The sequence below is a fragment of the Sparus aurata genome, chromosome 11 (assembly GCF_900880675.1).
Source record: "Sparus aurata chromosome 11, fSpaAur1.1, whole genome shotgun sequence".
NCBI lineage: Eukaryota > Metazoa > Chordata > Actinopteri > Spariformes > Sparidae > Sparus > Sparus aurata.
This window is the reverse complement of record NC_044197.1, coordinates 599,231-618,678: the sequence shown is the minus strand read 5'-3', so window position 1 is coordinate 618,678 and position 19,448 is coordinate 599,231. Positions and strand designations below refer to the sequence as shown.

Sequence of the window (19,448 nt, the reverse complement as noted above, 5' to 3'; positions counted from 1 at the left end):
TATAAACTTCAAACTTTAAACTAGTTAGCCTAGCTTAGCACAAAGACTGGACACTGGAGTACAGCTCACTGACAGCTCACACACACACACACACACACACACACACACACACTGCAGAAGAAACCTGTGAAGTTCTCCACCGACACACTCGTCATGTGACCTGCAGCGATCAGTCAGACTCAGCTCAGGTTTGATACATGGCCGAAAGTATGTGGACAGTCCAACATCTTGGCCTCGACCGGCTGATGTAACTATGGTTGGATGTGGACGCAGAGGGTCATCGCTCTGTAAACGCTGCAGTGATCCAAACACATGTTGGACCTGCTGCAGAACCGTCTGGACCCATTCATGGTGATGTCAGGTACTAATGATCAAACCAGGGTCAATTTGATTGAAACAGACAAATGAACTCTGTGGACACTGCTGTCCTGTGGTTCTGTGGTTCTGATGGACCAGAGGTCCGACACATGTGAACTATAATCTGCTTCACACTTTGTTTCATCTGGTGGATTTTTGGGCGCCTGAAGAGAAGAAAGTATTCAGTGTTCGACCAGGACTGTTCTGTCCACATACTTTTGGCCACTTGGTGTATGTCCTCCATTTTTAATGAGCAGAGACGTGATTGGCCTCAGTAGTAAGTTAGCCTAGCTTAGCACAACAGACAACACCACGGCTGTCCACATACTTTTGGCCATATTGTCTATTTCCTCCATTTTCCTTTGAGTAGAAACATTTTTATCATTTTAAATGATGTCATCCACCAACACACACACACACACACACACACACACCCAGAAACACAACACACACACACACACACACACACACACCCAGAAACACAACACACACACACACACACACACACACCTGTATGAAACACACAGAGAACAAGAACTTCTCCTTCAATAATTTATTCATCAGCAGAATCAATAATCACATATATTACGCTGTCACTTTAAATAATGACGTTAGTGCGTCACTCATAACAAGAAATGATACAGCGTGACGTCACACGTCCCCTCAGTTCATGTGTGAGCAGACAGGTGAGCACCTGCAGCTCAGGTAGTCCTCTCAGTCACGGTCCAGTCACGTGACACCCGTGTGACAGTTCGTTGCACTGCCCCCTCTCTGCAGCTCCAGGACCTGAATCCTCTAATGGGAGTCCGGGTCTGAACCCGCCCAGTACCGGTACCGGTACCGACATCTCACGCGCCTCCGGCCAAATCAATCCTCATCAGGCAGCAGGAGGTCCGGTTCGATTCTCTTCGGTCCGGTGCCTCCCACAACTCAAACACCATTATTCCTCGTCAGGAGGTTCGGCTGTTTGGACTCTTTCTCACCGCTCCGCAGCGGTCTGACTCGGTTCTGCTGGGCCCGGCTCGGCTCAGCGGTCCTGCAGCTCCAGGCAGGGCACCCACTGGTTCCTGCAGCGGCTCTCCTCACAGAAGCTGCTGATGTTCTGCAGGGCCGGACTCTGCAGCGGCTGGACGGGAGGGTTCTGCAAGACAGGACGGAGAGAACGGTGAGACTTCCGGAAACACGTCATTATGTATTTATTACGTAACGTCACTGAACGCGTCTGATTATTAAACATCTATAGATCACGTCATCGCCTCCCCTGAGCCTCAGCTGTACATCATGCGGACTTACAGTGACCAGGATGCAGTGCAGGTCCCGCGGCTCGTTGCCGTTGCCGTCCTCGGTTCCGTCCTCCAGCAGCTGGGCCAGCCGCCTCATGCCGGACAGCCGCAGGATGTTGATGTCGTTGTCGCAGCAGAACGCCTGCAGCAGCGTGAAGTGGATCTGCAGCGCGATGTCGTCTTCGTCCTCCTCGTCAGTGGCGAGGACGCACAGAACCACGCTGTCCGGGTCTCTGCAGCGGGACACAGGGCCGGTTAATGTCAGCGTCACCGTCTCATTACGTTCATTCAGAATCAGAGCCGCGGCTCGGTTCGTCACACTGAAACTTGTACTTACACATTCATGAGTTTGGCGGACTCGTACACTCCCACCGTGAGGCAGTCCTGCCGCTGCGCCGCGACCAGCAGCTCCTCCAGAGCCTGACTCACCGTCTCCATCCTGCGGGACACAGAGGCGGTTAGAAGAGACCCAAACCCGCAGAACACACAACAGAACTCTGCGATTACACTCTGATCACACACACACACACACACACACACACGGAGCACGAAGGTCTGAATGATCTATAATCACACTCGTGCAGCCGCGTGCCGGTGCGTCATTACGCATCAGTTACTCACTTTTTCTCGGTGCTGTTGGATCCAACGACCTCCTCCAGCGTCATGTTGAAGTCAGTAAAATAATCCACCAGGTCCAGGATAAGAAGACAAATCCACAGCGCGGAGAGGCTGCTGTTCCGTTAAAGTCCCGGAATAAAGTCCCAACAGGCGGTAATCCAGATCGGTCTAGAACTCGGTCCAGAGTCCGTTAGCAGGGTCCAGATATTCAGAGCTTAGTCCGGACTGAGAGTCTGAAGAACAGAAGCTGTGTGCTGCTAAACCTGAATCTCTCCTGGCTTTATACTCGCGCTGCGCAGGGGGCGTCACCCCGCCCGGCCGCTCGGAGCTTGATTGGTCCGCTGCTGTCAATAGATCCCCCGTACTCTGCGTCCATTGGCTGAGCGCGCAGCAGACGCCGGAGACCCACGTGGGGCAGTTTCGGAGAATCCCCCCCCCCCCCTCCTCCTCCTTCTTCTTCTTCTTCTTCCTCACTCTCAGTTTGTTTGCTGCAGGTTTGTTTTTTTCTGACTGGAGGAATTTCCAGGATCTGCTCCTGATCCAGAACCTGCTCCTGATCCAGAACCTGCTCCTGATCCAGAACCTGCTCCTAATCCAGAACCCGCTCCTGCTGCATGAGGGAGCTGCGGAGTTCACCCGCACACGCACACACACACACTCACTCACACGCACGCACGCACACACACACACACACACACACACACACACACACACACACACACACACACACAAACAGCCGGATTCTTAAATCATCATTATTTTGAATGGAGTCTGGTGCAGAATAATGTGAGGTGAGCAGGTGATGAGCTCGTGCCCTGCAGCACGGTGTGTGTGTGTGTGTGTGTGTGTGTGTGTGTTTCGATGAGCACGAGGTCAAATTCACGAGACAGATGTGTGTCTGCTGTTTGTCAGTCTGAGGTTCTGCTGCCGCTTCAGAATCTGACCCGGCTCACAGGACCTGGACCTGGAGCCAAAGCAGAACTGAACTGTTAATAATAAAACTTGATGTTGATGGATCCAGAGACCGTGTCTGACCCGGTCTCTGCTGCAGGACTCATCTCAGAGTAGAACCCGGTCTCAGACGCCCCCCAGCGGCCCGCGCTGACCCTGCAGCAGTGAAACCAGCGGGACATGTCGGAACACGCCGGGACTCGGTGAAACCGGTTCCCTGAACTGGGGCCCATGCAGAGGGGGGGGTCTCGGGGGGGTTTCGGGGTTCACTGAGGTGTGTGTACGCAGTTTCAGGTGTAGGACCTGCCGGACTTCACTGATGTGTTCAGGACGTGTTCTGAGTCTGCGCACTGTGGACTCTCCGGGCTCAGCTCACCTGTGGGACAGGTGACCGTCATTCAGACCCCTGAATCACCTGAATCATCACCAGACTGGAGGAAGAGTGCGTGATGTGACGCCAGTGACGTCATCAGTGAGCACTGAACCTCCAGTTTAAGTTTTTTAAGGTAAATATTCCTGAACATCACCTGACGTCACCTGACGTCACCTGAATGTGTCATTTTGAATCTGATGACGTTTCACAGAATTTTAAGGTGTAAATGTGAAATGCAGTGAGCTGAAGGTTCCGAGTCACAGCCGGACCGGAACCTTCACAGGAGGGAGAGGTTCTGCAGGGTTATTGATCTGCAGTCTGATCAGTGATCAGATGTCTGACAGGATCAATCAGTCCATGTTTTATCTTTATTCTGTTCATCTGTTTGTGGGACAGTCAAGGAATTCTGGTTCTGATTCTGGATGTCATGTGAGGATGTGTTGTTCTCTGGTCCGGTGCTGCCCCCTGCTGGTCTGATCCAGACCATACAGTTCTGAAGACGTCATCACGTCACTCAGAGGAAGCTGCGTGACACAGACGAGTCTCTGAATCTGAGACAGAAAATAACTTTAATTTGTCTTTGAAGAAAAAACACCTGGACGCAGTTTAAAACGAGTTTCAGTGAATATAATCAATATTTAAATTAATTTAATCAACTTACAGTTTGTAACAAAAGTTTGATTTTTGTATTCAGTTACTGTTAAAAAGTAATTAATTACACGTGATGTGAGTTGATGGATCTCTTCACATTAAAACACGTTAAAGATCCTTTAATGATGCTGAAACACATGAAGGAGTTCAGAGACATTAAAGACGTTTGAGGGATTATTGATTATTGATTATTGATGAGCCATCAGGAGCTGATCAGAGTCGAGCGGCACGTCGACGCTCGTCAGCAGCTGTCAGTGATGAAGCGCTGATTGGATATAAACTGATCACAATCTGTTCACCTGTCATGCTTTTAATGTGAAAGAACAGATCACGACTCATTGATGTATTGATCTTCAGCACATTCAGAGTTCAATGATCAGAAAATAATCACATGATAGAAACTCATTAAAATATTCTTCATGTTTTTGTTTAATCAAAAGATTTTAAATGTTTAAAGACAAAATTAAATTTAATTACAAACTAAATGAAGTTTGAACTGTAAATACAGAATGAAAGTTTAAGACGATGTGACTTATTGATCGTCGCTGGTCGGAGCTCGTCCTGCTGATCGATAATAATTAACTCATTATGTGAAAAGAGGCGGAGCTTCAAGTGTTCTGACGTGTGAAACTCATCAGTGTCACTGATGACGTGTTGATGGGTTCATTGATAAGTGATCAGCGGATCAACAGGTATTGATTAGATTGATGTGAATGTGAGACAGTTTAATGATCAGACGTCAGGTGTTAACTGTCAATCACAGTGAAGTAATAAAGTACTTCAGGTACTCAGTTACAGTTGATGTGAACCTGATCACTGATCACCGGCTCATTGATCGTCACTCACCGATTTGTTAAGTGAAACTTTATTAAAGCTCTAAATCATTAGTGATGTCAGAGGCTCGTTGATGACTGATTGGAGGATCATTAGTCGGCTTATTGATTAACAAAGAGTCACCTGACAGAAAGTCTTCAACGTTTAGAACGAACAGAAAAACAAGTTGAAACATTTAAAGTCAAATAAAATCCACATGAACGTTAAAATGAACTTTAAACGTCCAGAATCAGAGTTAAAGGAGTTAAAGGAACATTTCAGAGATAATCATTCAGTTAAAGACTTTAAACTGAGACGACTTCTCAAATATAAAAAATACAGTTTTGGGAGTTTTAAGGTTTAAAACAACTTTAAACAGCTGCATTAACATTTGATTGTTATTAATGAATCAAATAATTACAGTTAAATATTTTTTTGAGGATCTTTTCAGGTATATTTAGTTAAATAGAAAGGTGAAAGTTTAAGGGATTTAAACATGTGAAATAACAGTTTCTGTGGCTTTTAAACGTCTAAACTTAAAGTTAAAGGAGCTTTTTATGTAAACAATTTAAATTAAGAAGCTTTCTGCAGATATAACATTAGATCACATAATCTCAGATTAAGGGATTGTGAAGAAACATTTAAATCATGTAATTTAATCAGAGATCAGATGACTTTTAAATATGTAAAGTTACTATTTGAATGTCCCAAATTAAGTTTAAAGAACATTTCAGGGATAAAATAACATTTTAAAGTCAAACAATGGAAGTTTTCAGGGATGTAATTACATCTGACGAGCTTTAAGTACTCAAATTAAAGTTTAAGTGACTTTCAGGATGTAAGAGGAAGAAATGTTCAGAGAGCCGAAGCATCTAGTCGACACTTTGTTTCTGTATTTTCCTGATTGAGGAATCCACAAACACACTAATTAAACCTTTAAGATACAATACACACCGTGTGTGTGTGTGTGTGTGTGTGTGTGTGTGTGTGTGTGTGTGTGTGTGTCTCCTGCTGCTCGACACTCGTCTTCAGTCTGCAGTCGTTCCTCTCGGCTTCATTTCCATCTCACACGTCCTTAAATCAGTGTTTTTTCCTCTGGAGTCTGGTGGCTCATCGACGGCCGGCTGAATCCACAGTGAGCTCATTTATTAAAGGTGTCACTGACAGTAACTAAGTACATTTACTCAAGTACTCCTCCACTTACGTCAGAGGAGATGTTAAGCTGGCCGGTCCAACAACAATCAGGCCCGTAGAATCTTTGAAATTCTTTGACAGAAAGTCATTAATGTCTCACCGCTGTGGGATACTACACAGACACAATCTGCTCACCTTTGACAGTTTTAGAGTATTTACATCTCTGAGTATAGTTTACAAAATGTTGGAAGGCTTGGCTCCCACCCGTTTGCACAGGTTTGTCTCTTACCGTGCTGCTGGTTCTGTACGGTCCAATAGAACAGCTTCCATACAAACCTGCAGTGTAACTCCACTGTCGCTCTTCAGCCTCTGACAGGAAGCTTCCTGTTAAAACCATCACACAATAAAATACTGTAGCAGACAACGTGCAGAACTGTGGTGTGGTGCTTTAAAGCTAATGTAAACCTCACAGTGTGTGTGTGTGTGTGTGTGTGTGGACTTCTTGTTACTTGTTGTTATTTATTGATGATGTTTGTGTTTGTGTTTCCTGCTCATGGACTGCAGATGAGAGTTAGCCTAAAGCTAACTCTGGTGCATTAAACGGTCACATGTATGTTTTAATTTCACATTGTGCCACAAATAACAAATATAATTGAGCTGTTTGGTCAGAACTGACAGAGCGGATCAGAACACGTGTTCTGGTACTTTAAACAGCTGGACTGCAGTTTGAGTCACATTCTTTACTTGATTACATTCATCTGATAACTTTAGTTACTAGTTACTTTACAGATTACATGTGATGGCTGAATATACGGATCAGTTACTTTTACAGATACTTTAATAATCTTTTACTCGATTACTTCTTCTTTAATAGTGTGTGTGTGTGTGTGTGTGTGTGTGTGAACTCCACTTTGCTAAACTCAAAGTGCCGTGATGACCCCTCTCGTCACAGATGCATGCCGGGTAGTGGAGTCTTCGTCGCGGGCGTTGGGCCCGCTCTCCTTCAGGCCCTGAACTACATTTCCCAGCGTGCCCTGCGCGTTTCTTCCTTCCCTCCTTCCTTCCTGCAGCTTCGGCCCTTCTGCCGTGAAAAAGGAAGATGAGAAGCAGCAGCAGCGGTCCACCGACACCGAACCGCGTCTGAACCGAGTCTGACTTCCAGCGGAATGGCGGCAGAGCGGCTGCTGACGGACCGGAGGCCGAGCTCAGCTGCTGTTCAGCGGCCTTGAAGCCGCCACGACCGCCGCTGGAGCAGCGGAGCCTGGAGGAGCGGCGGGTGGAGCTGCAGCCTGCCGGGCCGAGCCGTGCCGAACCGAGCCGAGCCGAGCTGAGCCGCCGTCATCTCCCGCCCTGCTAACGATGCTCAGCTAGCTTCAGGACTGAAGCCTCGACTGCGCCGAACCCCGACACCAGACCAGATCTCCCCCTGCCCCCCCTTCAGGTGAGAGTCCGGCAGCACACCTGGAGGTTTACCTGTTCCCTAGAGAGCAGCTGTGGCTGTTTCTGTCAGAGTCTGTGGTGTCGGCTCAGTTCTCCACAGTCTGATCCAGGTCCAGGTGTCTGTGTGCGTGACCCACAGGTGAGTTCAGGGTCTGGGTCAGAGCCTGAACAGGTAACAGAACACAGACTCAGGTCCAACTCTGGTTCTGATCCGATTCAGAACAGGTGCATCAGAGTTCTGCTCATGTTCTGTGTCACTCATCAGTTTAAAGGAACAGTTCAGCTCGAACTTTAAACCCGGTCCTGATGATGAGTCCGGTGTCGAGTCCACAGAAAAGTTCTGGAGCTTCACACTGAAACATTCTGCTGAACAGCTGAACTTGATTTAAAACGTCAGACGGATCCGACAGCTCTTCTGTTCTGATCCAAACTCTGAAAGTGACGAGTCATAAATAAATAATTCACATTCTGTTAGAACTCGTCTGGTGCCTCGCGACGCGATGACATCACGATACAGCGATTCTGCGATAATCGATACATTCTAAGAAATTTCACCCACGATACATCACGACATCCGTTCACTGAACTAATTCAGAATTTATTGACTGCACTGGATCCATTTCACAGGAATTACAAAACATTGTCATCAGTGTCACATGAATGACAGCAAAGTAACGCTGCTAACAGTATGTAGCAGCACTGCTAACAGTATGTAGCAGTCCTGCTAACATTATGTAACAGGACTGCTAACAGTATGTAACAGGACTGCTAACAGTATGTAGCAGCGCTGCTAACAGTATGTAGCAGTATGTAGCAGCACTGCTAACAGTATGTAGCAGGACTGCTAACAGTATGTAGCAGGACTGCTACATACTGTTAGCAGTACTGCTAACAGTATCTAGCAGTACTGCTAACAGTATGTAGCAGCGCTGCTAACAGTATGTAGCAGTGCTGCTAACAGTATGTAGCAGCACTGCTAACAGTATGTGGCAGTGCTGCTAACAGTATGTAGCAGTCCTGCTAACAGTATGTAGCAGCGCTGCTAACAGTATGTAGCAGTCCTGCTAACAGTATGTAGCAGTGTCATTAGATATTGACTTGTCACTTGTTTGCAAGTGTTCTTTTTCACTGGAAATTATTATATTATAAATTTTTTCTGTAAGAAAACTGCTTGGAGTGGAAAAATACCAAAGCTGAAAAGTAAAACTCAAGATTTGTTCTGTAATGTGTTATGTTATATTCTTTTTGTCAGAATTGATATTATAAAATCATTCAGGAACCGGTATTGGTACCAGTATCTAAAATGTTGGGTTGATACCGAGCCCTGCTTGTGTTGCCTGTGAACTCTTTATCAGGTGTCGTTCCAAAGTCAGAACAGTAAAAGTCGCAGTGAGCCCAGAATTTAGATCTGAAATTTGACGGTTCATCTTTCACGTGTTCTTCTTCCTCTTCTTCTTCTTCTTCTTCTTCTTCTTCTCCCACTCTTACTCATGCTGAGCGCCATCATGTGTAGCTTGAAGTAGCGACTCTGTAAATCACAGTTGTAGCAGGTTTTTGTGAGAGAATCTGTTTAGAACGGCAGTATGTTTATTGTTTAAATATCGATATTTGCCGGCAGTGTATCGATAACGTACGTCAAGACAAAGTAACACAATATATCGTAGTATCGATAGTTTTGTACTCCCCTAATTAAAACTGAACATTAATCATAAGATGTGACAGAAACTTCTATTTCTGCTCTAATTGTTTTTATTAACTTTAATAAAACCTCTGATTTATTTAACATTTATACATTTTAACTTTATTTATTCTTGTCTTTGTTTTTTTTCTTTGCATTTACCAGATAAAACATAAACAAACAGATCAATTATTGGATCATTTACTGTTTTATTTATATTTATTTATTTATTATTGTTATTATTATTGTTATTCTTAATTTGTTTAAGTTCCACTATTATTCTGATCTGGTTCTGTTCTGGCTCTGGTTCCTCAGTGTCCCTGCAGGCTGCAGCATGGAGCGCTCCGGCAGCATCCAGCTGGACATCCCTGACTTCAGTAACTCGGTTCTGTCCCACCTGAACCAGCTGCGTGTTCAGGGCCGGCTCTGCGACATCGTGGTCAACGTGCAGGGCCAGAGCTTCCGGGCCCACAAGGTGGTCCTCGCCGCCAGCTCGCCATACTTCCGGGACCACATGTCTCTGAGCCAGATGAGCACCGTGTCGCTGACGGTGATCCGCAACCCGACGGTGTTCGAGCAGCTGCTGTCCTTCTGCTACACGGGTCGGCTCTGCCTGCAGCTCGCCGACATCATCAGCTACCTGACGGCCGCCAGCTTCCTGCAGATGCAGCACATCATCGACCGCTGCACGCAGATTCTGGAGGGGATCCACCTGAAGATCAGCCTGGCCGACATGGACGAGGAGCCCTCGGAGGAGGCGCGGGGCTCCAGGACCAACCGGACCCTGGAGGCCGTGGTTCGGGGAAGCGGGCACGGCGGCCTGCGGCTCCTCAACGCCCGGGGAGGTGCCGAGGTGTGCGAGGCGGTCAGCCCCGCCGAGGAGCCGCTCAGCCCGCTGCCGACGGTGGAGCACAGCGGGCTGGAGGGGTCCGGGACCTCCGCCGGCAGGGCGGGCAAAGAACCAATCCTTCGCATCAACCGGGCCGGCCAGTGGTACGTGGAGACGAGCAGCGAGCCGGAGCGGACCGGAAGCGCAGAGGAAGGCAGCGGCATGGACCGGGTCAGGATCAAGACAGAGAGGATGGAGGAGTGGATCGGAGCAGGAGAGCACCACGAGGAGGGGGGGCCGGTGGAGGAGGGCGCCACCGTGATGATCGACACGTCGGGACGCAGCACGCTGGTGACGGGCCCGGTGGGACCGCTGGGGGGCCGCAGCGCCCAGCCGTCGTCCAGCTTCAGCGAGACAGACAGGTGAGTCAGACAGACAGACAGACAGACAGACAGACAGACAGGTGAGTGAGACAGACAGACAGACAGACAGGTGAGTGAGACAGACAGACAGACAGACAGACAGGTGAGTGAGACAGACAGACAGACAGACAGACAGGTGAGTGAGTGAGACGCCACGCTGCAGAGCGCCATGACTGAACCACTGTGTGTGTGTGTGTGTGTGTGTGTGTGTGTGTGTGTGTGTGTGTGTGTGTTCAGGTTCAGTCCCACCGGCAGCGTCGTCGTCTTGGCCGAGCGGCAGAGAGCGAAGAGCGAGTCTCCCAGCCGGGCCGACGAGCTGCGACAGCCGAGCTCTCAGGTGAGACACCAGCATCAGACAAGTGGAGGCGGGACGGCGTCCGCTCAGATAAAGTTTGCAGACGGGTGTTCAGATTCATTAACGAGCTGAGGACCTGCCCTCGGTCCTCCTCCTGTCCGTCAGTCTCACCTGTTCTACACGTGTTTCCTCCTGAACACACGACTGTGATCAGAACCCGTTCAGTGAACGTTAAATTCTGATCGGCTTCAGATCCACAACAAGCCGCTGATGATGTCACAGATGGAGAGAAACCATTGGTAACGTTCTCAAGACGCGCAGGTAGTCGAGTGGTTAGAGCGCGTGCCACGTACGCAGCGGACCCTGGTTCAGCGGACCCTGGTTCAGCGGTCCCTGGTTCAGCGGACCCTGGTTCAGCGGACCCTGGTTCAGCGGACCCTGGTTCAGCGGACCCTGGTTCAGCGGTCCCTGGTTCAGCGGACCCTGGTTCAGCGGACCCTGGTTCAGCGGACCCTGGTTCAGCGGTCCCTGGTTCAGCGGACCCTGGTTCAGCGGTCCCTGGTTCAGCGGACCCTGGTTCAGCGGGCCCTGGTTCAGCGGACCCTGGTTCAGCGGACCCTGGTTCAGCGGTCCCTGGTTCAGCGGACCCTGGTTCAGCGGTCCCTGGTTCAGCGGACCCTGGTTCAGCGGGCCCTGGTTCAGCGGACCCTGGTTCAGCGGACCCTGGTTCAGCGGTCCCTGGTTCAGCGGACCCTGGTTCAGCGGTCCCTGGTTCAGCGGTCCCTGGTTCAGCGGACCCTGGTTCAGCGGTCCCTGGTTCAGCGGACCCTGGTTCAGCGGGGCCTGGTTCAGCGGACCCTGGTTCAGCGGGCCCTGGTTCAGCGGGCCCTGGTTCAGCGGACCTTTGCTGCATGTCACACGCTCTCTCCCAAAAAATCTATCCACTGTCTAAATAAAGGTTCTATGCCTAAAAAAAAAAAGACGTCTGAGGTGAGGTTATAAATAAATAAAAGTTCTGAGTGGACTCCAGGAGGACGTGTTTCTGTTAGAACTCACCAGTGAGAATAAAACACTGACCAACACCGACACCAAACCTTCACAGCCATTAAAATCCAGTTTGATGCAGTCTCTCCTGGTGCTGGTTCTGTTCTGTATTAACCTTTGGTTCTGCTCCTCAGGGGGAGGAGCATGCAGCGTTCGACATGGGCGGCTACGAGGACTACCTGAGGGAGCAGGTGGGAGACCGCTGGTTCCGCTACAACCCTCGACTCACCTGCATCTACTGCTGCAAGTCCTTCAACCAGAAGGGCAGCCTGGACCGCCACATGCGTCTGCACATGGGCATCACGCCGTTCGTCTGCCGCATCTGTGGGAAGAAATACACCCGCAAGGACCAGCTGGAGTACCACATCCGCAAGCACACCGGCAACAAGCCCTTCCACTGCCACGTCTGCGGCAAGAGCTTCCCCTTCCAGGCCATCCTCAACCAGCACTTCCGCAAAAACCACCCGGGCTGCGCCCCCCAGGAGGCCCACAGCGCCTCCCCCGAGACCACCACCGCCTCCGTCACGTCCAGGGGAGGGCCGAGCGACGAGGCCTCCCCCAGCCAGGAGGAGCCGGAGGGGGGAGGCGGGAGCAGCGGCGGCGGAGGCCAGTACAGCGAGGGTCCTCAGGCCTCGGTCTCCACCACGGGGCCCGACTGACCCCGGGGGCGGCAGGCGGGTCAGGTGGAGGTCGGGTGGGGGGGGTGACAGACGCAGAGGGCCGTCTGATCCTGCAGCACCTGAAGCCAACAGGAAGCAGAAGTCACTAAAGTCAAAGCCGGGACAGAACCGACGCCTCAGAGTCTGAACTGAGATTTTTTCCGCTTTAAACCGCATCTACCTTCACAACCGAACAGAACCGATTAAGCTAAATGAAGAATCGCCACACAGTCCAACACCTCACGCACCACGACGACGTGGTCTCGTCTGCCTCCGTCAGTTTATGTTACAGATTTCTACTTTTATATTTACAGGTGTTACAGGTTCACAATGCAGCATCACAACAGCCAAACGACTCCGTGCCAGTCGACAGTTCACATCTGCCTCGAGACAATCTGGAGCCGCTCGCTCGCTCGGCGCCGCCGCGGCGTCATAGATTTAGTTTCACAGGGTCATTAAGGTTCAATGAGAAAAATAAGACTGTTAAAGGTCCAGTGTGATCGCAGTTCATCACTTCCTGTTCTACAGAACACCCCCTCTCCATCCTGGTCCAAAAGGTTTTACTGTAAAACAAGGAGAGCACACAGAAACCTTCAGACTAACGATTCGCTTCGTTACTGAAAACTTCAACGACTTTCAGCTGAGTCATCGACTCGTCACTCCAACAGACGAGCTTAAATGTAAACATTCATTAATCAGAAGTGACCCGACTCGTTGTTTCGGACCGCACCGGTCACACGTATCAGTGCTGATGTCAGACATCCACACCATGCGAAATAAATTCAGCCGAGGAGTTGAAAGTTCAGTTTGTTGAAGCTGCTGAACAGAAACTAACGAGCCGGACCTCCGTGATCACCGACGTTCTGATACTTATTGATTAGTTCTGAGTGCAGAAACTGATGTTTTCCAGCTGGAGTTAATGAGCGATGATATTTTTATCATATTATTGATTATTAATATTCAGACACGAGGTCCACTTTCTCTGCCACACCCGGAGCTTCTCTGGTGAACAGAACCTGCTCAGGTGTCCTCATGTGACCTGAGTCCAGACTTCAGTCGGGCCACAGCAGGTGGTCGTACGTGAGGGGACGGTACCGCTCGTCTCCTGACGGCGGGCGGTCCATCTGAAAGCTCTGCTGACCGAATGGCCGTGAATGAGCTGCGATCACACTGGATTAGTTCATCTGGCTGTAAAACGAGTGTAAATTCTGCAGATTCTCCTCGTTGAAGTCCGTTTTAAGGATCTGGTAGATTAGAAAGGACGTCTGGCACCTGTTGACTGAACAGACTCACAGCAGGAGGCCGGGTCGCGTCCAGCCTCAGATAAGCTACACAGCTCAGTTACCTCTCATCACTACGCAATACAGCTGCTGCACCGCACAGCACAGCACCACCGGGGGGTTCTGATCCACTCGCAGAGACCCGTCAGTCTTCTCAGATATTTTTATAACAAGCATGTGTTTCTTTTTTGTTTTACTTGGACACTTTTTGCTCTGACAATGTGTTGGGCGACCGAGGCTTCGCGTGGGAGGAGGACGAGGAGACAGAGTGTCGACCCGATCAGTCGGCGCTGGTTCAGTTAATGACGCGTTAAAGCTGCTTCACCTCGAAACGACAGAACACAAGCTGCAGCTAGTTTAACCAATCAGAGGACGAGCAGGGCGGGACTTCACTACCCTGGAAGAAAAGTCTATAAACAAACACAACTAGCTAACAAGTATGATAGCTGTGTCACCATTAGCCTACATAATGCTAACATTAGCTCACAAGCTAACCGATTTTTTAAATGACCGTTTCTGTACAAATTCTGTAAAAAAAAAAAAAGAAAATAAGATTCTACTGGGTTTTTATCCATTCACATTTTGATTGTTATTACTAGTTGGTAGGAGAGCTAATGTTTGTTAGCCTTGAAACTAGCTTAAAGTATCATTTTAAGAAATCATGATTAGCTTGTAAGCTACAAGATTTTTACTAATTTATTGTCAAAATGAGATTCTACTGATTATTGTCCGCTGTCAACCAAAATTTACTAATCAATATTAATATTCCTAATCAATCCAAAAGTTAACTGATTGTTTTGTTTACTCATTATGTCCACTATATTAGCTCATGTGTGTGAGCTAACTTTAGCATGCTAATGTCTTCTATTTCATGTTCAGATTCATCTGTTTCCAGATGTGTGTAGCCTAGCTTAGCACAAACACTGGAAACAGATGGGAACTGCTAGCCTAGCTCTACCAAAAGAGAGCGTTGACTCCGTCACCTTCTTGTGTAGAGTACAGTTACACACGTGTAGTACAGTTACACACGTGTAGTACGGTTACACACGTGCAGTACGGTTACACACGTGTAGTACAGTTACACACGTGTAGTACGGTTACACATGTGTAGTACAGTTACACATGTGTAGTACAGTTACACATGTGCAGTACGGTTACACATGTGTAGTACAGTTACACATGTGTAGTACAGTTACACATGTGTAGTACAGTTACACACGTGTAGTACGGTTACACATGTGTAGTACAGTTACACATGTGTAGTACAGTTACACACGTGTAGTACAGTTACACACGTGTAGTACAGTTACACACGTGTAGTACGGTTACACACGTGTAGTACAGTTACACATGTGCAGTACGTTACACATGTGTAGTACAGTTACACATGTGTAGTACAGTTACACATGTGTAGTAGAGCTAATCCGTCATGACAGCAGCAGCTTCTGATCGGGTCGACATTGATCGGGTAGGGACAGGATGAGGAGCCAAACCCTGTCGGACCAGATGGATGTAGTAGCCGGGCCTTGGAGCTGGACTAAAAGCCCCTCCAGAGGTCAGAGGTCACCTGCTGGAGGGCGGAGCAGGTCGGACCACCTGGCAACCAAAGGAAAGGCGACGAGGCCGCGTCGGCCCGCCGAAACGGCAAAACAACTTCAGCACTTATCAGAGAGAGACGGGATCAAAACCAGAACTTTTTATAAAGACAGAACAATATAGAATCTACACATATTATCAGACAAACATATTTAAACTACTAAGATGTTTCTTTTTTGCATATGAATAATGTAAGTAAGCTAGGAGTTCCTTCAGAGGCGTGTGGTCGGCAGGTAGCACACGGATCGGCTGTTACTGTTTTTCTACAGAGCTGTGAATCACATTCTCAGTGGACGGTCAGTTTTTTTATGCAAGTGCAGCCAGCGGTTCTGTCCTCACTCCGGCTGGCTGGACTCGCGTTCTCCTCCCAGATCCGGCCGCCGCCGCTGCGCTCACTCTTCAGGCTAACCAGGAACTATCAGGTATACAGACTCTTTCTTTATTCAGTGAATCCAACGTTTACGTTTCCCTACGTAGCAGAACGCTAACGGCTAAACCTCAGTGCGAGCTACACACCGTGGGCAGAAGCTCGTCCCTGTGAGTCGCTGCAGAGGGCAACAGAACCGCAACCGGGCCGGGCAACATGGACCAACAGCAGTAACCATGGCAACCGCAAGACCTCCGGCCTCTGATTGGCTGGCAGGAGTTTGTTAAACTTATATATCATCGACCAATCATCTGATCGTCACCTCGTCCATTAACTTCATGAACCCACACACATTATTTTCATACTTTTGTTGTATTTAATCAGAACCGGTCCGATTGGTCGTCAGGACACAGGTCTTGTTCTTGTTTTACTCGTTAGTCTGGCGTCTCGTCTGCAGAGTAACGAGTCTGTGACTTCGTATAAAGATGAAACATTCAACGTGACATCCAGAAATATTGATGATATTAAACACAGATTATCTGTTATCGCTCTGTGCGAACGCTTCAGCTGCTCCTGGATCAGTCAGGACCGTGTCAGGACCGTGTTCTCACATGCTGACAGGGTGAAATGTCTCCATGTTGCCCAGCTCCGACAAAAACACCCCCCGTCCCTGCAGAATCAGAACCGACTCGGCGCCGCAAAGAGACAAAAACATTTGTTCATCAAAAATCAGATTTTTTTTGGGCTGCTGATCAAATTATGCAAGAAACTGAACCAGAAATCTGAGTGTGGCAGTCATTCTACAAACCTAACAGATGAAAATAACACTTTCCAAACCGGTCTGAACCGGTCCAGACTGGGTCACCATGTAGGTTTTCTCCTCTTGTGTCTCTGTGTCTTTAATCAACAGAACATCATTACAAGCCAGTTACAGTCAAGAAAAAGCTGCTTCCACAGCAGCTGGTCCGGTCCGGTCCAGTCCGGTTCGGTTCAGTCCTGCTTGTGGAATCTATAAACAAAGGAAAAGTCTGATCTGAGCCGTGTTCAGGACCGACAACACGAACTGAACTGTCGTCTTCAAACACTTTCTGTTTGGAAATTCAAAATACTGAATTATTATTTAATCTGATTAATTACATCTGTGATCATTAAAGCAACGTGCCGCAGGTGCCGCCGGTGCAGCAGGTGCAGCAGGTGCAGCCGGCGCCGCCGGTGCCGCCAGTGCAGCCGGTGCCACCGGTGCAGCAGGTGCAGCAGGTGCAGCAGGTGCAGCCGGCGCCGCCGGTGCCGCCGGTGCAGCCGGTGCCGCCGGTGCAGCAGGTGCCGCCGGTGCAGCAGGTGCAGCCGGTGCAGCCGGTGCCGCCGGTGCAGCAGGTGCCACCGGTGCCGCCGGTGCAGCAGGTGCAGCCGGTGCAGCAGGTGCAGCAGGTGCAGCAGGTGCCGCCGGTGCAGCCGGTGCAGCAGGTGCAGCAGGTGCAGCAGGTGCCACCGGTGCCGCCGGTGCAGCAGGTGCAGCCGGTGCAGCAGGTGCAGCAGGTGCCGCCGGTGCAGCTTGTTGACGTGTATAACGACGTTTCTCAAAGTGAAGCTTGAAATAAAACACAGACTTCAGAACCAGAATTTAAAATAAATATTTGATTGTTTGATCAAAGTTAAATTGAGTTTTGGAGACGGGTCAGTTCGGGCCGGTACCTTGGCTCAGAGTCAGACTTTTCCTCTTCAGTGGTTCTTCAGTTTCATCTTCAGTCAAACTGTGAAAACAGCTCAACCTCATCTTCATCATCTTCATCATCTCGATCATCTTCAGCCTCTGGTCTTCACTCGGGTCACTCGGGTCGCTCGTGGTTCCGGCTCGTCTCTCATCCTCTAAGTTTTCTTGACAAACACCAAACGCTGGTTTCGTGTCTTCAGCCTGAAACTTGTCTTTGTGTTAAACTTTTTACAGTGTGAATGTTTGAAGATCAATAACTGATCACAACACGCCTGATTATCAATCAATCAATCCTTAAGATATATTTACCCAATGAGATTAATCTTTACTGTCGATCCTCAAAGTATATCCTAATATATCGAACTGAGTCAAAGAGAAAAGTTTAGTAAATTAACTTTTAATACTGTACTTAGTTTTTTTAAAGAGGAGGTACTTAACGAGTTCTGTAGTAGAAGAACCAGAACCAGAACCAGAACGGGTTCACGTGAAGAACCTTTATGTTGCATGTCTCTGTTGGGGTGTGTGGGGGAGGGGGAGGGGGAGGGGAGGGGAGGGGGGTGAGGCCAAAGGTTGATTATTAGTTGAATAATGTGAAGAAGCTTCTCACCATGACCACTAGATCACTCACAGGAGCATCTCCAGACCAATAAAGCACTTTAAGTGTCCGACGCCACGACCCGCCTCTTTCTTCACTCACAGGTATTACCCACAATGCAGCACCTGCACGTTACCTTATCTTGAAGGTTTTAAAGGTCCAGTTGGTTAAAAAGATAACAAGCTGTGGAACAGGGATGCTTTGGGATGGAGAAATGATTGATGTAGTCACTAACAGTTCAAACACAGTTAAAATGGCTAAAGACTAAAAAAAGGTTGAAATCCTTTTATAAAGGAGTGAAGTTATTGAAACAGTAGCAGATCAATAGTTTAAATGATGGATTAACACTTGATACAGTTAACTAAAGCTAAAAAGTGATTGAAATAGTTTGCTAAAGACAGAAAACAGCTGATAATAAACCTGAAGCACCAGGTGGATTAGCTAACAGTCAGTTTAATTAGCTAACAGTCGGTATAATTAGCCAACAGTCGGTATGATCAGCTAACAGTGGGTATAATTAGCTAACAGTTGTTTTAGAATATAAAGAGTTGAAGCAGCTGAAAGTAACAGATTCATATTTAAGGTGTCGGCTGGTCCTCCTGTAAAATGCACATTAAACCAAACCAACCAAAATATTAACAGTTTAATTGTTTTAAAGTCATTATTTCCTCTTACATGTAACAACGTTCATTAATTAGCTGTGCAGCAGTTTGCATGTTCACAGGCAGATTCTACATCATGAGTTCAGTGAGCTGAGTCTCAGTCTGAGGGATCAGAACCAACATGTTAATCTGAGGGACTGAACACAGACTCATCGTTTACATCCTCATACACGTGACAGAGGAACAGGTTTATTCTGAGTGTTGATGAAGCAGGTGTGAGCAGGTGTGAGCAGTTGTGGGGCAGACAGCAGCAGACAGCTCTTATTGGCTGCAGGGGTCGGCCACGCGGGCGGTGAACAGCAGGGCGTTGATGGTGGACTCTCTGATGAGCAGCAGGAACGGTCGGTCCGCCAGAAACACCTCCCGGTTTAAGTTGATGGAGCGTCCGATGGCCACCACGGCGGTGGCTGCCGCCGCCTCGCTGCCCTCCTCGTTCACCTGCACGACACAAGACAGCTGCATCAGGACCGAACGCCACATCCTCCCTGTGCATTCTGGGTATTTTAGGGGGTTCAGTGTCCAGATACCAGTAGTATTTTTACATTACAAACGATAGTTCTACATTGATTCCAGTCTTTTCACCTCTGCCAGGTGTTTTAAACCTTCAGTCACCTGGAGGAGGTTTTACAGCAGGTGACTCAGGTCAGGGTCACATCAGAACCAGAAATCCTTCATGTCGTAATAATAAAC

At 48.5% G+C, this 19,448-nt stretch overlaps 2 protein-coding genes across 3 annotated transcripts; one reads left to right on the top strand and one right to left on the bottom strand.

Moving 5' to 3' along the window:
- Nucleotides 1-895: 895 nt before the first annotated feature.
- On the bottom strand, nt 896-2,523 carry LOC115591675 (growth arrest and DNA damage-inducible protein GADD45 beta). The gene is made up of 4 exons (XM_030433857.1): nt 2,262-2,523; nt 1,978-2,079; nt 1,651-1,873; nt 896-1,498 (listed from the first exon to the last, which is right to left on the bottom strand). Exons 1-4 carry the CDS (start codon nt 2,303-2,305, stop codon nt 1,385-1,387), a joined length of 483 nt encoding a protein of 160 aa, XP_030289717.1. The 5' UTR covers nt 2,306-2,523; the 3' UTR covers nt 896-1,384.
- Nucleotides 2,524-2,995: 472 nt separating this feature from the next.
- Nucleotides 2,996-14,376, top strand: zbtb37 (zinc finger and BTB domain containing 37). Of its 2 annotated transcripts, XM_030433855.1 has the most exons (5): nt 2,996-3,715; nt 7,133-7,621; nt 9,614-10,549; nt 10,787-10,886; nt 12,023-14,376. In XM_030433855.1, exons 3-5 carry the CDS (start codon nt 9,633-9,635, stop codon nt 12,545-12,547), a joined length of 1,542 nt encoding a protein of 513 aa, XP_030289715.1. In that variant the 5' UTR covers nt 2,996-3,715; nt 7,133-7,621; nt 9,614-9,632; the 3' UTR covers nt 12,548-14,376. The 2 variants fall into 2 exon arrangements, with proteins under 2 accessions (XP_030289715.1, XP_030289716.1); XM_030433856.1 differs by lacking the exon at nt 2,996-3,715 and having other exon boundaries at nt 7,108-7,621.
- The last annotated feature ends 5,072 nt before the right edge of the window (nt 14,377-19,448 follow it).

Bases quoted from the DNA above. Each gene is read 5' to 3' on its own strand.
- LOC115591675 (XM_030433857.1), bottom strand. From the start codon at position 2,305: ATGACGCTGGAGGAGGTCGTTGGATCCAACAGCACCGAGAAAAA. The intron at 1,874-1,977 runs GTAAGTACAAGT...GTCCCGCTGCAG, and splicing joins TCCGCCAAACTCATGAATGT to AGACCCGGACAGCGTGGTTC. The intron at 1,499-1,650 runs GTAAGTCCGCAT...CCTGTCTTGCAG, and splicing joins TGCACTGCATCCTGGTCACT to AACCCTCCCGTCCAGCCGCT.
- zbtb37 (XM_030433855.1), top strand. From the start codon at position 9,633: ATGGAGCGCTCCGGCAGCATCCAGCTGGACATCCCTGACTTCAGTAAC. The intron at 10,550-10,786 runs GTGAGTCAGACA...GTGTGTGTTCAG, and splicing joins AGCTTCAGCGAGACAGACAG to GTTCAGTCCCACCGGCAGCG. The intron at 10,887-12,022 runs GTGAGACACCAG...TCTGCTCCTCAG, and splicing joins TGCGACAGCCGAGCTCTCAG to GGGGAGGAGCATGCAGCGTT.